The 20386-nt window shown below is 44.4% G+C and overlaps 3 protein-coding genes across 3 annotated transcripts; 1 reads left to right on the forward strand and 2 right to left on the reverse strand.

Moving 5' to 3' along the window:
• Positions 1-1906: 1906 nt before the first annotated feature.
• On the reverse strand, positions 1907-3036 carry PtA15_18A130 (uncharacterized protein; the record flags this gene model as incomplete). The annotated part of the gene is made up of 4 exons (XM_053164639.1): positions 1907-1935; positions 2316-2582; positions 2658-2822; positions 2904-3036. The coding sequence occupies 4 exons, from the start codon at positions 3034-3036 to the stop codon at positions 1907-1909; spliced, it is 594 nt and encodes a 197-aa protein (XP_053028628.1).
• A 9382-nt stretch (positions 3037-12418) lies between these two features.
• Positions 12419-13578, forward strand: PtA15_18A131 (uncharacterized protein; the record flags this gene model as incomplete). The annotated part of the gene is made up of 5 exons (XM_053164640.1): positions 12419-12568; positions 12645-12874; positions 12964-13026; positions 13104-13442; positions 13518-13578. 5 exons carry the CDS (start codon positions 12419-12421, stop codon positions 13576-13578), a joined length of 843 nt encoding a protein of 280 aa, XP_053028629.1.
• Positions 13579-16777: 3199 nt separating this feature from the next.
• Positions 16778-20175, reverse strand: PtA15_18A132 (uncharacterized protein; the record flags this gene model as incomplete). The annotated part of the gene is made up of 7 exons (XM_053164641.1): positions 16778-16924; positions 17002-17682; positions 17798-18609; positions 18693-18858; positions 18946-19918; positions 19981-20049; positions 20135-20175. 7 exons carry the CDS (start codon positions 20173-20175, stop codon positions 16778-16780), a joined length of 2889 nt encoding a protein of 962 aa, XP_053028630.1.
• Positions 20176-20386: the final 211 nt, after the last annotated feature.

The raw sequence follows: 20386 nt of genomic DNA on the forward strand, positions 1-20386 counted from the left end.
ACATGTATTTAAATATTAAAAAACCATCAAATTCCATGCCTGCACGCGGTGTGTGCAAGTGGTGCTCACTGCTGGGCACAGTTAAAACTTGCTCTGAGTGGGGTGTGTGTAACCCTGGGATTATCTCAGAGAAAAATTGAATACTATGTCATTCTCTATATCAATCTAAAAAAAGTAAAACTAAATTCATCTAAACACAACTATCTAAACCAACTTTCATGAAAAGACAAAAATGGAAAACCCAAGAGTCTAAGAAGAAAACCAAAATACAAGTGAAACTAGATTTTATTTTGTTGATATTTTTTGTTTAACACCATGCTTTTTTTAAAAAAGAAATCCTGTTTTTTGACTGGGTTTTGCATTTTTTTATAAATTTGTTTATTGGAATATCGAAGAATATAAAATGATAATTCTGTAATTGGAAAATTCAAATAGTTGGAAGGAAAAAGAGAACTGCTGATTTTCAACTTTTTTTGATTGTAATGATTGAGATGATCTCAGCTGATGAGAAGGGGTTTATCAGAAACATTTTTGTCTTGAAAGCATGTTTGGGAACCATTATTCAAAACAAATAATTTGCTTTTATCACACAGATTAAACAGCTGAAAAAAGGTATTATGGCTAGCTCCTGTTAGATATCCCTAGTTTTGCACAATTGCTGATGGAGATTTATCTGCAATGGCATACTGCTACATCAAAAGCTAGCAGACAACACTTTTAGTGGAGAATAGGAGCATGCAATGGATTCTTTACCATGAAATTTAGTTTGCCAGGAGAGTACCGTTTTCTGAATCTTAATATCTTGTCTATCAAGGCCTTTAAATGATCTTGGTATTCCTTTTTACAAGCCTTCTCATTCTCAGGTATTTGACCAAGAATCTTCATGTACTCATTTTGAATTTTTGAGTGTTTTAGGATATAAGAAATGAGATCAAGTTCCTCCAGAGGTGTTAATGGTGGCTTGATTCCATTTATTTTATTTAGAGGAAATCCATTATCCAAGTATTTTGAAATATTATCCAATTCTAAAATAGCTGCAGTTCCAGAAGACATCTGATTAATTCTTTGCCTCACATTGGTTTCTTCAAACATATTGCGAAGAGTATCAATTATTGATGGTTCTGATCTGTCTGCTTCAACTTGAAGAAAATTCTTATCAATATATTCAAGAAGTTGGTTCATGGATCTTAAGTCACGTTGAATTATCCAATCACCTTTCCAACTTTGATTTCCTTGGAAAATTCTAATTAATTCACGAAGGCTACCTGTAACATCATCACAGGATCCAATCTCTTTTGTTAAACATGTCAGAAGTTTGCCATTTCCAAAAAAGCGGTCATGCCATTTTTTGATATAGTCAAAGATCAAATGATTTCCCTTTGAAGCCTCTTGAAGATCTAACTGGATAAAAAGAAGCAAAATGGTTTTCTTTGATTCAGGATCAACTTTCAGAAGAAAATAAACCAAAAAGTCAACCAAGGCAAAAATAAAGTAGATTGCAAGTAAAATATCACGGCTGTAATTTGTGGCATACCTTTGAACATATTTACATAAGGTGATTGATACCAGCTTGCCAGTAGAGTCCGGCTGTTTTTAAAGAGGCTATGGCTGTCTTCTTCCCCAAAATTGGATAAATGGTGGAACATGTTAAAAGGTGTGATTGTTTCCCACACATGTCCATGAACGATATACCACTGCGCAAAACAGTTTTTAAACTGATTATCATCCAACAAATCAAACATGTAAACTTTTTCAATTGTTTGTATGAAAATCTTTTTGGCATTCTGTACAGCTGGAACATGATTTTTTCCAGACTTTCCAAATTCATTTGACAATTGAGATGATATTTTTGCAATTTTTTCTCTGGGGAAAAACTCCTTGAGAGCTTCTCAATCAAATTTTGTTGCTAATTCTCCCGAACCTCTAGAAGAAGATCTGAATTTAGGAAAAAGACTAAGTAGAACATATTAGCATATTAAGGCAACCTCCAGGTGGTTAACACTGCAGAAAAAGGCTGCTTAGTCAGCATGAGTCCAAGCAGTTATTAGGTAGACTGTGTCAAATGAGGTTTGGGGTTTGGATTTCAGAAATCATCATGCAAACTCAGTCCACCAACTGCTAATTTCTGGACAAGCCTCTCCAAGCTTTTATTTCCTGCAGTGAAAGTAATCTTTTATTCAAAAAAAAAAAAAAAAAAAACTTGGCATACATCTTCTTATTTTTCTTCCCCCTGTGGCCTGTACTAAGGACATCAAGTTCAAGATTCCTTCTAGTTGCCCAATCCTCCAACCATAACTCAATATAATCACGCAAACTATTGTGAACAATTTCTAAATCTGGAGATACTAATAGAGCCAGACGATCTGTTTCTTCACGAATGCTTTTGGAGGAATGCTTGTAGTTTGATCCTTGTTTCACTGTTTCAAGTTTCTTTTTAAGATCAAAAAGATCTTGGGCCAACTGTTCAAACTCCTGCCACATAGATCTTATCTGCATGGCTGCCCAGTAAGAATGATCAACTGGAATAGCTTGGGAAGAGCTTGAGCTTTCACTCTTTTCAATCGACATTACATAGTCCAAATCTATTGAGAGAGAATAAAAAATCAGTTTCTTGGAGGTATTAATTATATGTCCCAAAATTGTGAATTGAAGCTTACTATCCTTGTATTTTCCAGGAGCTGGCTTTCTAAGCTGCACAACAGAGTTGGAGTATTTCACAGCTCTTTGTTCCATTGAAGGGTCCTTGATCTCTGGCAGCAAATGTAGACTGTCAATTTCAGACATTGGAATTTTTGTCTTTTCTGTTGGGATCCCTGCAAATTCTGTTTTTTTTTTTGTGTTAGATAGCCAATAAAAATATGATGTTTTTTTGTTTTTTTGAAAGAAACAGAGGAGTGACATACTTTCTCCCCTTGGATATGTGATCAGTACATGCTGTCCACTCTCTGTCAATCCATCCATGCATTGAGTGGCTTTTGAGGAATACACAGCAAGAACAAATAGTTTGACTATTTGGTTTCCTGAGAACACCACCATTTTGGGTGGGAAGATAGTGTTAGATCTGAAGTGAACTATCTTGGTGTTTGGTTCAACAATGCAATTGTAAGGTGAATAAAGAAGGTGTTACTCTGAATTCTCTAGAATATATGAAAGTGACCCTGGACAGGGAAAATAATGTGTGTGGGAAGACTCCAAAAGCTGGTGATCAAACTCTATAAGAGGGGCTGGAGAAGCACAACAGCCGCCCCCAATGATCAAAATGAATGTCTTATATTGAGGTTATCAGTGTGCAAGTATATAAACTGTGTAATGTGTAAATAAGGGTTGCTGAAAGCCGCAAAGGCTTTTACCAGCCAGTATGTATATATACATAAATAACCTTGCATGTTATTGAGCTGGAACATCTGTACAAGTTCAACTAATGAAATCTGGTGGGTCGGACTCAAATCCAAGCATGAAACAACAGCTTTAACTTTGTTGTTGATTCACTGTCTGTGTATCTACCGGCTGCAATTCAGCCCAGAAGCGCCTATGCTTCACGTGACATACATCAAATATGGTATTCAAAATTGCATAAGATTTTTTTACATAAAATCATAAACTGAAATTTTGGCTGGGAGATGTCACTTTAAGTTTTATGCACGCTGGCACCTCCCAGCCAAAATTGGCTTTATGATTTTATGTAAACAGTGGCATATGAAATTTTGAATACCATAAAAGATCAACTTCAACCTGCGAGTACAGCAGTAAAGTAAAGGTTAGTGTCAAAAAAACAGGAGATGAAACAGCTGCTGCGGATGGGCAAGACCAAGGGAGGCCAAAAAGGTCACGGTACCTGCGCAATGTACAGCAGTTTCAAAAAAGCATAGCCACTGTCAAAATTTGACTGTGCAGCAGCTAAACATGATTTTTACCGGACAACTAATGAAATCTGATGGGTCGGACTCGAATCCAAGCATGAAACAACAGCTTTAACTTCGTTGTTGATTCACTGTCTGTGTATCTACCGGCTGCGATTCAGCCCGGAAGCGCCTATGCTTCACGTGACATACGTCAAAGATCAACTTCAACCTGCGAGTACGACAGTAAAGTAAAGGTTAGTGTCAAAAAAACAGGAGATGAAACAGCTGCTGCGGATGGGCAAGACCAAGAGTGGCCAAAAAGGTCACGGTACCTGCCCAATGTACAGCAGTTTCAAAAAAGCATAGCCACTGTCAAAATTTGACTGTGCAGCAGCTAAACATGATTTTTACCGGGCCCTACCAGAATACTCTCTTGCCCCTCAGATTTCCAACTTGCTTGCCCCAATTGACTTCAGTTTCTGTATGTGACGAGGGCCACCCGCCCTCAAATCATTGGTTTGATGATGTCCAGAATCCAATTTTCACTAGACTTGATCGCTAGGAACTATCAGTTATTTCGTTATGGGTATGCAGTACAGATATTAGACAGCTGGTATTTTCAATGCAGGTGTAGACTACTACGCCCAGAAACCCGCGAACCGCCGACATATTGATGGGTTTTGGCCATGAAAGACCTTGCTCTTAGCCATCTGCCGACTCTCTTTGCACACAACATGCTTGACTATCTCCAGTGCGGGCACAAAATCCGCCAACTTGGATGCCAAAACCGTTACACTCCAGAGTTGGGGCATATTTCCATACAAAGTGGTAGACTCTGGAGTGCCCAAGGAGACCTTCATTGTTTTAATTGGAAATGGGCCCCTTGATACCCCCTTTTTCTATGAAAATACCAGCTTGATCAGGTATTTCCTCTGGTAAGATCCACATCTTTTGCACTTGATAAATGGCGACGGAGTTTGTAGTGCCTTGCAGCAAGCGCAAATCTGGAAGCAACCAAGCGGAATTTCAAAAGCCGTGAGAGGGCGGGAGATGGGATCCAAAGCAATTTCATTGTAGTGGCCCATAATATTGACAAGGTCATAACAGGCCTGCCCTGCAAAAGACTCCACAAACTCTTCCATTTCTGGCTGAACACCCACATCTTTAATGGTGACCTTATTTAGAGGCTGAAGATCATTCAAAACACAGAATTTTCCATTTATCTTCCAAAAACAGAAAACAGGGGAAGAATAGCTGGAGGTTGACTGCTCAGAGATCCCCGTTTCCACGTGCTCTTGTATGACTTTAATGCGCTTTTCCAATTTAGCCGCGGATATCAGAATATGTTTCTACTGACACCACTTTGTATGGCAATCCATAAGACTCCCTTCAACAGTCTGAGCTCTGCCTGAGTAAAGGCCATCAACAAATTATGCTCTGCCAAAATATTCTTAATGACATTCAGTTTTTTAATGCTGCCCAGGGACAGAATGCAGAGCCAAAAGAGGAAAAATTGTCTTGTAATTTTCTGATCATCAAGATTGAGTTAGGTAGAAAATGGGGAGGCTTGGGAATCAAAGGTGGATGATGTTATGAGCCATGGCACAGGCTGCACAGCATGGACACTCATATACAGAGCTATCACTTACATGTTACAGACTGCTGTCAAAATAAAAGTGCGACGCCTGATAATATAAGGTGCTCCGCCTCTTTTATAGATAACTTCTGGGTTTGAATGGTTACCAGCGCTTGGCTTCCGCAATGTGCATATCTCTTCAGCGCTCCACAATGAGCCTGATATGATCTGCCTGGTCTACGTAAGGTCCAAACACTCCACATCTGCACAGCAAAACTCCGCAAGTAAGCAAGATTTTGGGTGGTAAAAACTCTCCCCAATGTAGCAATACACAAAATTTGAGTAAGTATAGCAGTAACTACAATATTCCTCAAAAAAGTGTGTGTAGTACGTAGAATAGGGGGTTTCAAACCACCTCCAGGAAGTCGTCCAGGTTGCAATTTCCAGGAAACCCCCCCCCCCCCCCCCTGGAATGTCTCCTGTGGACCTGGATTCCTGACCGGCAAGACCCTCCAGGAGGTCCAGGAAATCAGGAAAAACCAGTCCAAAACAAATAAACAAAACCATCTTTGACCTTGCCCCGAACAGAACTGAACCCCTGGGAGTTTTTTTCTTGCCATCTTCCCACCGCACAATCATTGGAGGACTCAAACCCTCTTGATGACCGGCATCTCAAGGACTCAAGCTGCTTGATGACCAGTGTTTGTACTGGTCATCAAGATGACAGGTCTGACCGGTCATTGAGAGAGCTCAAATATGCTTCAAAAAAAAATACGGGCAATCATGAGTGAGTCTACACTGCAAGAAAAACTCTAGAAACTGCCAGCCATTGACATGTGGCATACTCCAGCTTAACTGCCATTGTAACTCCAGATAATTACATCATGCCCTTTCATGCACAGTCACTGTGCACATTGTACAGTACCTTTTCATTCTCAATTCCAAAGTGTCACAGAACTATTTGTCTGTGAAATTTAGGTTCAAGGGTGTATCATGGCACCATTTTAATATTGCATGTCAACTGGCAGCAGTTTCTTGAGTTTTTTTGTAGAGCGAGTAAAAGGAATAGTGCGGACAGGGGGAATCGAACCCGCATCTCCCCGATGCATGCTGGGTTGCTCTACCGTTGAGCTATATCCACAGGTGTGAGGTGTACCAACATATACTACCTCTACACACCCCCTGTACACCTACACCGGTGACAGAGCCCACTAATCCTCCCAGAGGCTCATCCCAGGTACGCAGCTGCCTAAAGCGCTGGGCTCATAACCTGTAGAGCGAGTAAAAGGAATAGTGCAGACAGGGGGAATCAAACCCGCATCTCCCCGATGCATGCTGGGTTGCTCTACCGTTGAGCTATATCCACAGGTGTGAGGTGTACCAACATATACTACCTCTACATTTTTTTCACGGTATATGAATGTAAGTTTTGTATTTGTTGTGTAAGACTGGCTCCTCCTCAACATCATGTAATGGGTTTCAAGTGTTTGTAACTGTACTATCACAGCACCTTTGAATACATGCTTTTGACATTGCAGCAGGCACAGAACACCACCCCGCTCAACCTGCTTCCAAATTTGGTTTTTCAACTTTTCTTCACCTCAATCTCCAACTCCCCATTTTTTCAACAATTTGATCTTTCTCATATCATAAAGTTTACTCAATATTGTCCTTCAAACTGAAAATATGCCCACTCAAACCATGCAAAAAACCTAGGCTCTTATTGGGAATGTTCCAGTCCTCAACAGAAACTCAGTCACCTTTCCAGCGTGGCACAAGATTTTTTTTGAAATCTAGGGGGTGTACAAAATTGTTACCAGCAGGCTTACTTGTCCAGAAACCAACTACAAGGATTTCAACCAGAAACTCAAGGCCCTCAATGAGTCTACTAAGCCAAAGAGTTTGCATCCAATTTGGAATCTCTCTCTGATGTAACTTAAAAATGACCCTCTTGTTTGACCTAAAGATAAAAGCGCTTATTGATACAAGATTGGGCACTCAGGTGATACAAGTATGGTGTAAACCCACAATAATTCTGTTACTAAATTGTGTGTGAGAACCTTTGCATTTACAGGCAAGGTTTATAACTTTACAATGTTTTGAGATCTGTTGATGGAGGAGTGTAACCTCTGAGGGGGGAGGGGGAGGGGTGGCTCCTCCCTGATTTTAACCTGGGGTCTCTGCAGGTGAACAGTCTGCAAGAACTCAGGGTGAAAATAGTCTTCCCCCATCAGACCATCTTGGCCCCTGACCTGGAGATAAGATACAAGGACCTCAAGCCAGTCAAATTGCTTTTCAAAACAATCTGTGATGCTTAAAAGAAGAATGATTTTGTGGGATGATGCTCCAGGGTTGTATTTGGTGTGCTAGGCATGATCCAAAACAACTCATTGATTTGCAACACCACCTCCAATCTCAAGTTGGTTAAGCTCACACCAGTGGATCAACAAGTTTGAAATTGTCTCTTCTGCAGCCTGGATTAATCTTGGAAACCAATCCAGTACCATTTAGTCTACTCACCAAACAAGATATCTCTCAACAACAATATTGTCAGGGGTAGTCTCTTCTGTGACTACCACTGAATACAAAACTCAAGTAAACAAGGACTTCGGAAGATAGTTAAGAGAAATAGAATGGAGCTCGAGGTAGACAGATATGAAGTATGAAAGTTAATTGAGTAGAAGGATTTAGGAAAAGGAGTACAATGATGAAGAAGTGAGAGGGAAAGGAGGGGAAGACGGAAAGAGGAAAGGAATATAAAGCCCCAATCACGACCTAGTGTCGTAATAGCTTGGGCTTGGTAGGAAGACACTAATTAATCCTAATCTTTTCTCTCGGTAAATCTAATCTAAGGATCTCTTCGCTTCGAGGTCCTTTGGCTTTTAAGTGGTTTATGCGCGCTTCTGAGCGCTTAGACCTTTTCATTTATCCCTAGGAGATAAGAAAGGTTTTGTAAGGGGAATGACTATTCTCTATTGAGAGCTGCTAGTCTCAATAGAGTTAGAATCCAAGTTGCGCTTCAATTCGCGCTCTTCCTGGCGCGGAGAGGTCTTTCCTTGCTGCGCTAGGTGCTCTATGGTCGCCTTATGGCGCATGAGTGCTGTAGTCTCATGCGCTCAAGGCTGGAAAATATTAATAACTAGGGCGCTTCATGAGGTGTATGAAGTATCAATGCAGGTCTTTTTTGAGAAAGGTCCAGATAGCAACTCTGGCAAGAAGAAACATGGCTACTGGGGCTGTTTTTTTATGGTCTGTTCTAGGGAGAGGAAGATGGAGTCTGGGGTTCTGGGGGTTCTGGATCCAAGATGGTAGATTGCAGGATGAGGAAGAGGCTTGGATCTCCAGCCTCTTGAACCTTGAGTATGGTCCATGACATGTACATGTAGTCTATGTACATGTGAGTCTGCACTGCAGTGTGAGAATAAAGGCTGGTTGGTCAGTAGAAGTGTTGGCTAACCGCCCTCTTTAAGAATATATGTGTCTGGGCTGTGTGATTATTGTCGTCTTGGCTCAGCACTGCTACTATCTGCTAGCCTTCAGCGCTCCTTACTGAGCCTGATCTATAGCGTAACAATCTGCAAGTGAATAAAGCTCCGCACTCCGCAAGCACAGAATCCGCAGGTAATCCCGTAAGTAAAGATAAGGTCACGTAAAACTCTCCTAATACTCTAGTACATCCATAAGTGTAAGTACAATGATGAGTAGTCAGTAAGATGATAGAAAAGAAGAGAGAAGAGAAACCGTGAGCCTCCACCCCCCATCCTTCCCTCCACACGCATCACCATTCCCACCCAATCCCGCAGATCCAACACTTTCCTGCACTAGTCCGTCAGCTCCACCCTCTTTCCGCACGTTGTGAGAATAAAAGCTGGTTAGTCGGTGGAAAATGTCTGCTGACCGCCTTCTTCAAGAATATCAGTGTCCGGGCTGTGTGATTGTTGGTGACTCGGCTCCGCACTGCTACTATCCGCTAGCCTTCAGCGCTCCTCTCTGAGCCTGATCTATAGTGTAATAATCCGCAAGTGAATAAAGCTCCGCAGTCCGTTGTAAGACTCAAAAGTGGTTGTGAAACCCTTTTGCTGAATGGAGAAGGGGATGATGGAGGTACAAACTCTGCCCTTCTATACTATCAGATAACAAGACCCACCAAGCTAAGCTTGGCAAGTTTTAATCAAGTGATAGGTCTGGTCTAGTTCCAGATGAAGTTGTTTGATGACAGGTATGTGAGAGTTGAGAGGATTTATGATGATGGAAAGGGTGAAAGTTGACTTGATGTTTCCGGTGGGGGTTGAACACAGGTCCTTGAGAGGGTGATATAAGAAGTTGAGAAGAGTGTCTGGACTGAGAAGGGTATATGTCTTAGTTGGGAGTTGAACCAGGAACCGGGTAACTCGTGACAGGTGCGTGATATGCAACCAGTGATATGAGAGTATGAGAATATGAGAGTGAGCTCAGTGGTTATTGCAGATAAGAGGGATGATATGGTATGTTATAAAAGTGTAAGGGTGATGATAATGGCTAATGGGTGATATCTGTATAACTGGTGGGTACTGAACTGAGGGAAAAACAACTGGGGGGGAGAGAGCTCCTTATATAGACAAATGTGAGGGATTTTAGCTACAAGGGGAACCCTGGATGAGGGATTTTAGCTGGTGGGCTGCGTACAAGTGGTGTCAGAAGATACTAAATACAGGCAAAAAGTGGGGTGAGAAATGAAAGATGATGTCATACTAATGCAAGGAGTGCATAAACAAAGCGGGGACATGTCAAATAAAGAGGTACTTCATGCAAGGGGTGCATGAGTGGTGTCAGACTGGGAAAGGTGACTTGAGGGTTGTGACAGGTTGATGACTGGGGCTGGCCGTGTCCATGAGGGTGTAACTTCCAATCCAGCGGGGTTCCAGTGACGCTTCCAGTGGTGACTAGGGGTAAAATTGGCCGTAGAATCCATTTCTGAGGTCTATTTGGTGGTATCTTGAGGCGTAGGGTGATTAAATATATGTATAAGGAAAAACTTTTGATTTTTCACTTTTCCGTCTACCACACCGTAAGCACAGAATCCGCAAGTAACTCTGCAAGTAAATATAAGGTCACGAATATATCTCCTAATACTCTTGTACGTCCGTAAGTTGTAAGTACAATAATGAGTAATCCATAAGATGATAGGGTAATAGGATAAGGAAGGAGATAATAAAATCCATGAGCCCCCTTTTTTCCCGTCCTTCCCTCCACGCACATCACCGTTCCCACCCAATCCCGCACGTCTGACACTTTCCTGCACTAGTCCTCCAGCTCCGCACGTCACTCTCCCAGACTCTGCTCATCTCCAACGCTTGACCTCCCACCGTCCTCTGTCTAGCCCCCGTCAGTCAGTCTCTCACCACCGCCAGTCGGTCTCTCACCACCGCCTCCACCCCGGTTCCACCCGCTGGTGGAACCCGCTTCGGCTGTTGTGGCTCACCCGCTGAGGCGCCACTGCTACCAGTCCACGTGTGTAGTCCGCCGCAGTCCAACCCTGTCTTTTCCGCTCCAATCCAAATACCCAATCCGCAATCCATGCATTCCGGTCCGCGCGTGAATTTCCGTAAGCTTTCCTAGCGTGCTTTTCTGACATCATCCTCAGTGCTTATGTCACCGGAAAGCACTCTGCCTGCGCTGCTCTGTGCATTCCCGCCCGCGCTATCCCAGAGTGGACATTCTACCACGCTTGCCTATATAAATCACCACAAGGTCATTGTCCCAGACTCCGCTCCTCTCCAATGCTTGACCTCCCACCGTCCTCTGTCTAGCCCCCGTCAGTCAGTCTCTCACCACCGCCTCCGCCCCAGTTCCGCCTGCTAGTGGAACCCGCTTCAGCTGCCATGGCTCACCTGCTGACACACCGCTGCTACCAGTCCACGTGTGTAGTCTGCCGCAGTCCAGTCCTGCCTTTCCGCTCCGGTCCAAATACCTGATCTGAAATCGGCTATCCGTGCATTCCATCCGCGCGTGACTTTCCATAAGCTTTCTTAGCGCCCTTTCTGACTTCATCCTCAGTGTTTATGTCACTGGAATGCACTCTGTGCATTCCCGCCCACGCTATCTCCGAGTGGACATTCTACCACGCATGCCCATATAAATCACCACAGTGAAGCCCGCGCTACTGCTCATAACAGCTTTCAAATTGTCCATCACTTGTCTGCCTGTCCCTCCCCTCCCCTCAAAAACAAGTCTAAGGCAATTTTAACAGGGTCAAAACTTGCACTGGCCCTATGCCCCGGGCATATCTTGGAAAAAATGGTCCAATTGATGACAAAGAAGAAGAGGAAGACAATTCACTGCAAGGAGAAATTGAAAAGTTCAAGAAGTTGACATGGAAGAACTCCAAGCAAGCTTGTGGTATTGCATAAGCCTTGAAAAAGGCTTAATGTTGAACAAACTTCAATGCACAGTCATTGTGCATCAGGGCATAGCACGGTGGTATTTGACGCGTTTTTTGGGCCCCTCAAATACGGGGTGAGTTAATTTTACATGGTATGTTTTACACCCGTCCGTCCATGCAAAAAATACCCATGTAAAATTGCATTTGACCATGTCCAAAACCAATTTTACATAGATTGATGGTAAACTACCCCATGTAAACACGTGCCGTGTAACACACGGCCTGCAAAACTCGCTCTGGTCGCGCTGAGGCCATACTTTCACAGCCTGCGAGTTTACATGCCCTGTAAGGAGGCATGTAAATCCGCCAAAGCCTGCAGGATAAATTAATTTTACATACTATGCCTTACATCCCCCAGCATCCTCAACGTCTGGATCATCATGCCCATGCACACCCAGGATCAGGATATCGAGTCATCAACCAACTACCCCTCCCTCCGAATGTGGCAGCACAGTCTCACTGACACCGCCAACCGCCCGCGCATCACCCCCTTTGAGCTATGGATCACACCAGCCGCCGCCGCCGCCGCCGCCAACCTCTCATCGCCATGGGCCCCCTCAAGAATGCACCTCTTTCAACATGGTCGCTCACCATCCCCTCTCCCTCACGGCCAAACCTCCATTCCATCATATCTCAATCCACTACCCCCCCTTCCCCCCACCCTTGCTTCACAATCCCTCATTAATCCTACAAGCTATGGCCCGTAAAGCACGCATCAAGCAGGAACCCGTTCCGCTTTCAACCAACCCGCTGCAAGATCCTGCCTCACCGCCGCCACGAGACCCTGTCCCACCGCCGCCACAAGATCCCGTCCTACCAACGATGTCCAATCTTCCAAGATGACACCTGTGTCTCTCAATCCGGGGAGACGGCCGATACAATTCTAGCGATGCGCTACTGCCTCGAGCGGGGCGCGTTGGATGTGGGAGTGGTCGACGTGGTGGGCTCAACAATTTCGCGCAAGACGCATTGCGGGCTCCACATCAACGCCGGCCCGGAGATTGGAGTGGCGTCGACCAAGGCCTACACCTCCCAGTACATTGCCTTGGTCATGATGAGCATCCAGCTCTCTGTCCTTCTTTAGTTTTTTTTCTATGATAGCGCTGATTGTAACTGTTGAGCAGGCATTCCGAAGGTATCTTGCCCGGAGAATTGAAGCATGGCCCATTGGCTCTGATTGACGAGAAGTAAGCCATTGAACAGAACGCTCAGGCAAGAAGATGGGAGAGACTGACTTTGCACCATTTCCTGCTGTCCCCGAAAGCATGCCGGTGCTCCTGATCATGACCAAGGACTCTCTCTACCCGAAGGTCCAATTGGCACTCCAACAACTCACCACCCGCAAAGGCTCGCCGATTGTGATCGCCAACAAGGGCGACACCGGCTTGATTGCCGCCGACTCCACCCGGATCTTGCGAGTTCCCCAAACAGTGGACTACTTACAGGGCCTCTTAGACTTGACCATCATTCCAATGCAGTTGCTCAGCTACCGCATCACTATGTACATGCCCTATTTCTCTTGTTCTTTCCACTTCCCCCGCAACGATCTGCTTCTCTTTTTGCGCGGCGCTTCAAAGCTTGAGAGGTGTCGACGTCGACTTCCGTAAGCTTCTCTTCCCCTCAATAAGAGTTCCGTTCTTTTTTTTCAGATTGCTTACCTGCCTCTCTTCCCCATTAGCCCAAAACTTGGTCAAGAGTATTACTGTCAAATAGAGCAGCCAATCAGCCAAAAACAATAACACTGCGAGAAATTTGTGTTTTTACAACCGAATAAAAAAGAGAAAACAGCACTGAAACTTCATCAACGACCCGCAGGAAGAATCAAAGGAAGCCGGTGAAGTGATTGGCTTGTTGTCGTGTTTTATTTTCTTATTTTCTGCCACAAGTAAGTGGCTTGTTGCGGTGTTTTTCTTTATATTCTGCTGCAAGTCCATATTTTTCTTGTCCTGTAAACTCGTAGTGTTATGCAAGGGGGCAAAATGTAAGCAACTTGGGCCAATTTTTCCCACTCGTGCTTTATTTCATAAGTTTCTGAAGTACAATGTTTTTGTGCACCGTGTAAAATTGAATGTTGAGTGTAATCTTGTTAATTTTACATTGGATTCTTTTACATTGTTTGTGAGGTGTAAGGCTGGTGGGGGTAATTATAATTGTCTGGTTCTGATTTGCAAGATTTACATGGTGAAAATTTACATTGGCATGAGAATGTAAAGAAAAGCATGTAATTTCCTCCCTTGCGTGCCCTCAGGTGCACTTTTACATGGCATGCTTTACATTTCATCTTTAACGTGGTGGCTATTTTGGTTGTATACATGTAAAATTGGTTCACGGGCTTGGTATGTGCAATTTTACATAAATGGGATTTTACATTGCACATGCAATGTAAAACATACAATGTAAAAATCAACATCCCCCTCAAATACTGATTTGTCGAATATTTGAGTATTTGGAGACATTCGACGGAAAAACCTTTTTGTGTTTTTGACTTATTTTGGCCCATTTCTGGGCCATATAATTTTGAGGGGGTCATCCTTCAAACATATAATGGTGCCAAAGGCGCTTATAATATTGCCAGAGGCATATCTCATAATGGCGGACGCACTATTCAGAGTGCCGGACGCACTTTTGATAGTGCTGGACGCACTTTTCATAGTGGCGGATGCACTTTTGATAGTGGTGGACTCACTATTCAGAGTTCTGGACACACTTTTGATAGTGCCGGACGCACTTTTGATAGTGCCGGATGCACTTTTGATAGTGCCGGATGCACTTTTGATAGTGCCGGACGCACTTTTGATAGTGCTGGACGCACTCTTCATAGTGGCGGAGGCACTTTTCATAGTGGCGGACACACTGTTGATAGTGGCGGACTCACTTCCGGATGCACTTTTGATAGTTCCGGACGCACTCTTCATAGTGGCGGACGCACTTTTCACAGTGACGGACGCAATTTTGATAGTGGCGGACTCACTATTCAGAGTGCTGGACACACTTTGGATAGTGGCGGACTCACTTTTCATAGTGGCAGACACACTTTTCCAAGTGGTGGACGCACTTTTCAAAGTGGCGGACGCACTTTTCAACGTGGCGGACGCACTTTGCATAGTGGCAGACACACCTATTGTAGTGGCGGACGCACTTTTCAAAGTGCCAGAGGCAGATTTTTTTTGTGTTGCATCAAAGGGGCTGGTATAGGGCCTGTGCAAACTCATCTGGGGCCTTTGGGCCCCAGAGAAGCTTGCATTGGCCCTCTACACGCCCCTTTGAGCCATTATTCAAATTTTTTCAAATGTTCGAGCTTAAATTTGCCCAGGCATTATTCAACTCAAATCAAATTCAAATGTGAATACTCAAATCGATTTGATTCAATGTGCTATGCCCTGTTGTGCATCATGCATAGTGACTGAAGAAAAAGCTTTTGCATGTTTGGATGGAGCTAGAACAGCAGTTCCACAACAGTAACCAACATGTCAAATCCTAGCAATTGAGTGGGTTTTTCTTGTAGTGATTTCAACAGAGGGATTGAGGTTGTTTTGGGATGAGCCCTTAAGTAGAAGGCAATCATATTTGTTGGAAGGGCAACTCTGGTGTGGTGTTCACACGGGTGCCAAGTTAGGATCATGGATGCTTCAAGAATTTGGAAGGCAGAGCGAGATATTCAAGGTTCTGTCTTGCAATTCAGGTTTGGTTACTTGGTCCCCAAGGTCTTTCAGAGGCTGAGTTTGATATTCAAGGTTTGGTCCAATTGATATACTGGGTTTCCTGCTCCATCTTCCACTCCACCAGTGATTATTTTTGTTTGCCACAGTTGTTCTCTTTTCTTTTGTATGGGTCTTGTGCTTGCTTGTTGTGGTATGGTATGTGCACTCGCCACACACAAGAAGGGGACTACATTTTGTAGGGAGCATAATTTCATCAACTTCAGTGATTGATCACATATTCCTTGAAGTCATTTTTCTGCTCAGAATGAATAACCTGACATCCAAACAGGGCCTGAGAAGCTGCTAACACCAAGATAAACCACTCATAAGCCAGTGCCACAGGGACGTAGGTTCCTTTTTGGGCTGCAGGTTTTCAGTGATGAACAAATCATTGACTAGCTTGTTTTGATCAGTGATGAACAAATCATTGACTAGCTAGTTTTTAACTTAACTAATTCCCTCTCTTCCCTGAGGCTTTGCCGGAGGGACTTATGAGTTATCAGGAATCTTTGTGCAAAAGAAATTTGGGTTTTGGCGATGTTTTTCTTTGAACCACCAGAGCTCAACTCTGATAATGCCAAAGTTTCTAAGTTTCTGGTGGATGGTACCCCTACATTTTCCCTTCCTTCTGATATAATTCCAGACCCCCTTGCCTCCATCTTCATCCCTCTTTTATTTTTGGAATAGTCTCAATTTTTGAAGAAATGGACTGAATCACACAGAAAAGGTCCAAGCGCGCTCAGCCAAAGCGGTGTTTTTATTGAATCATTTTCTCAATAAAATGTTTAATAACTTTGAGGTAAGAATTGGGAATCTGAAAAATGTGTATAATATGAGAAAAAGCATGTGCTTTATGAAAAATTGGTCTAGTGAATGATGATTGAGAATTACATGAGATACAGCAGATGTAACAAAACAAGGACTGAAATATCCGGTTCTCTCACATGACCCTCCGGCAAAGCCTCAGGCAGGGACTTAGTCAAGTTCAAGCTAGTTTACACACCAGCCTCAACCCATGTAATATTTTTCAGATCTGCTTGTTCATTTGTACAGAAGGCCATACCATTTTTTAACTTGACCCTCAATGTCAGTGTTGTGGCATCCAGTTCAGTTTGATTCCCTATTTCAATGATGGGGTTCATAAGTTACGTCTGTCAATGTGTTTTTCCCTCAGTCTAGATTTACAAGTAATATGAGAGATCTGGTGAACCTATTCAATTCTGCTGATGTTAATTGTTCATTGTTGTAACTTATCCGCGACTAGATCGATGATCTCTTCGATTTTCTTTCCAACATTTTTTAGATCCTTAGCCGTAGCCTGCCAGACTGGACCATGATGAGGTTCAGCGGCTTTGCATCGACTAATCAAAGCATCTCGCTCCTCCTGCAGGGTTTCAAAAACACGTCGAGTAAGAAGGAGGCACAAAGTAAGGCAACATAGCATGAATCTAGTAGACTTACTTGAGTGCCATGCATTTTCAAAAACTTGTAATAGATCCCAAAGAAGTCGCCGCAATCAGAGTCAGCGGCGATCGCTTTCTCCAACCAGTTCCGAACCTTGTCTAACTTTCTCTCGGCCCAGAGAAGTCTGGCGACAGTGACGATGACTCGAGGATCGTTGTTGCACTTCTTCAATGCATCGGCCCCTCTGGTTTTTCTCTGAGGACGAGGCTCGTACCAAATCGATTGAGAATAGAGCAAGCCGGAGTTTGGACAATCTTGCAAAGCTCTTGACATCATATTCCTCGCCTGGATCCCGACTGCACTAGCATTGGTACTACTACCAGTAGTATGTCCACCGGCCCGCTCCTCGATCGAACAACTTTCCGACCAAAGTTCCTCATTCTTTGGGTTATGGTGCCTTGCCCGTTCCATAATCGCTCGCGCTTTGATCGTCATACCGACCCTCTCCTCTAATCTCGAAGAAAGGATCCACAGCGGTATACATTTCGGACATTTCTTCGTTCCAGTCGCATAAGCCGAACGGGCACCTGAAACATCTTCCTTGGACTCTAGAATCTGTCCCTTGATCATATGCAATTTCTCCGAAGCTGGGAACTTGACCAAAGCTTTCTCCGTTATCTCAAGCGCTTCATCTACCGAACCGTGTTGCCTCTCGAAAACTGCATTCTTTATCCATATCTGCATTGGCATCATGAAGAAGAAAAATTGTAAAGGGGGTCAGAAATTCCGCGAAAAAGATCTGTATCCCACACCCAGCCCACTCGTTCACAAGCCCACATGAAAGAAAACTTACGCGTTCCGTGCCAGCTACGTCTCTGGCTCGTTTCATCAGCTGTTTGGCTGCTTCGATCTGGCCATTTTCCGACTCGAGCTTGACGGCGGCTAACCAAACTTGCTCGCTCTCCGGGTTGGCTTCGAAGGCATCCCCAAGGATTTTGCGAGCGCCATCGACGTCGTTGTTAGTCTGCCAGCATTCCTTGGCAGCCATCAACCACAATATTTCGGAGTGAGGACAGCAATGAACGGCACGCTCCAGGAGTTGAAGGAGGGAAGCGCTTGTCCCATGAGTCTTCTCCAGATCGGCCGCCTTTCTCCATAGCTCGGCCTTGTTTGGGAACACGTTCAGTGCGTATGAGTATATTGATCGAGCCGTTTCTATATAACCGTTGGCCATTGAGCTCTGGGCATCTTCGATCCAGACATCTCTGCGGTCTTCATCCTCTACGTCGAGATGGATTGTTGCTTTGATGATCGCCTGACAAGTGACGATACTTTGTTGAGATTCGCATTTTTCGGCTTCTTTGATCCACTGCTCCCTAGGTAGTTCCGCGCCGTTCTTCTTGAGTGCTGATACACCCTTACTCATCAATACCTCTATGCGATCCAATGCCTTTCCTTCTTGTTCCTCGAGTCGACATGCAGCAATCCAAATTTGATGACTGGTAGGAATTGTTTGGCGAGCTTTGTTCAGCACCTGTTTAGCACGTTCGGGGGACTCCAGTCTAGCCAGTGTTAACCAAAGCTCGTCTGAGAACGGAACTACTTCAACCGCTCGTTGCAGTAAAATCCGCGCGTCCTGTGGGTTCTCCTCCAGATTGACGGCCTCTGCCGATCAGCATTATGAGAGACAATACAACTACGGATCAATCATTACTCTGAACGAATGGATTTAAAGTTAACCAACATACCTTTCCAAAGTTTAACGGAAGTGGGCACATATTCTAGAGCCTTGCGCAAGACCCTTTTCTTGGCAGCGATTTCATGTTCGAGGCTGACAGCTTTGAGCCATATCTTGACTGAATGGGGGAGATGAACAACCGCGTCTGCCAAAACAACCTTGGCGTTCTCTTGCGTCTGTAACACGGAATGATAGATAAGAAGATTGAATCATAATGAGCTTTCAATAATGTACCTGTTGACTGTTCAGCCAAAACTACTCACGTTGAGATTAGCATTTTCCAGCCAGGCATCCTCGCTTTGAGGGCATTCAACGCAGCCTTGTGCCATAATCTTGCGTGCGGCCACTTGTTTTCCAGCAGCGACTTCGACTCGAGCCGCAGCGATCCAACCAGGAGCGTGTTTGGGGTTGCTTTTGGTCAGACTGGCCAATAAAGCTCGGGCTCGCTTGATGTCCCCGATCTCAGCTTCGGTCTTGAAGACGATTGAATTCATTTGGGTGAGGTATCCTTTGGGGTCGATGGTAGTTGATCCAGAAACGGAATCCTTGACTTGATCTAATTTCAAACCCAATACTTTGTCTCTTGCGGCTCCGATCTCGACAAAATTTGTCATGACGCCTGATGTTGAGGATTGCTCTCCAGCAGGGGTAATATCTCCATTCATTTGGCGGTTATCTAGACTTGTCTCGAGGCCGACCTGGTCTCGTTGACCAAGAAGTACGCTATCGGGAATGGCATAGGTACGCAGGTTTCCTTCTTTCCTCAATTTTTTGTGACCTCTACCAGCAATATTTCCGACCTCGGGCAAGTTTTCCCATTCACTATCTGACACACTGCTGAGTGACCGTTTCAAGTCAGCAAATTGGGTTTGAATCTTTGGTCGCTCCTTTTCGAGACGCTCCTGTTCTAACTTTTCCCGAAGATCACGTCTAGATTGACCCCGCCGCTCAAGATGTAAATCGATCGATTCGTAAATTTTGTCGGCTTCCTCGTCTTCTTGATCGTAGGGCGCGGATGCAAATAGGTTGGTTTCGTTATCTGGGTCCTGAAACTGTTCATCATCTCCTTGAACGGTAGCATCCTCTTCCCCTCTGGCGGCTTTGGCGGCAGCAATAGCTTCGGGTGTTGGACCTTCTCTGGCAGGACCGATATCAGAACGAGTTGTGAATCCAGACGCCCCACGACCTAATCCGGCCACATAGCTGGGAGGAGCTTGCATCTTGAGGAAGGCATATCTGAATGAATGAACAAGTTGGTCAAAGATTTATTTCGAATCGGAAGGAGCTCTGACACTTACTTATCGGCGTTTGATGGTGGCATGGTGAGGGATTGATGGAATTGGATGCGAAGTAGTCGGCTGAGAGCACTTGACCGGCACCTGTCATAAGCTGTCACAGGCCTGTCACTAGGCCCGGGTGTCGGCGCCAGCCGGCCGGAGTCCGCCCGCCAACCCGGGCGGCAGATGGATTCCGTGTCTTGCTCCAGTGCTCATGCGGATCACTTCATGACTGCTCTGGTGGTGGTGAAGCTTTCCTTTTTTGATAAAGACACCCCGGGCTCTCTTTAGGATTGCTGATGCAACCCTGGGCCCAGGGCAACATCCCAGTGCCGCCCCAAGCACCAAAAAGCCATCACAGCAGACCCGCTGTGAAGTTTTTGTGATGGTGGATTTCTTTTTGAAATTGATTTGGATGCCTCTAGGA

This window comes from Puccinia triticina, chromosome 18A, assembly GCF_026914185.1.
Source record: "Puccinia triticina chromosome 18A, complete sequence".
In the NCBI taxonomy this organism is placed as follows: Eukaryota; Fungi; Basidiomycota; class Pucciniomycetes; order Pucciniales; family Pucciniaceae; genus Puccinia; species Puccinia triticina.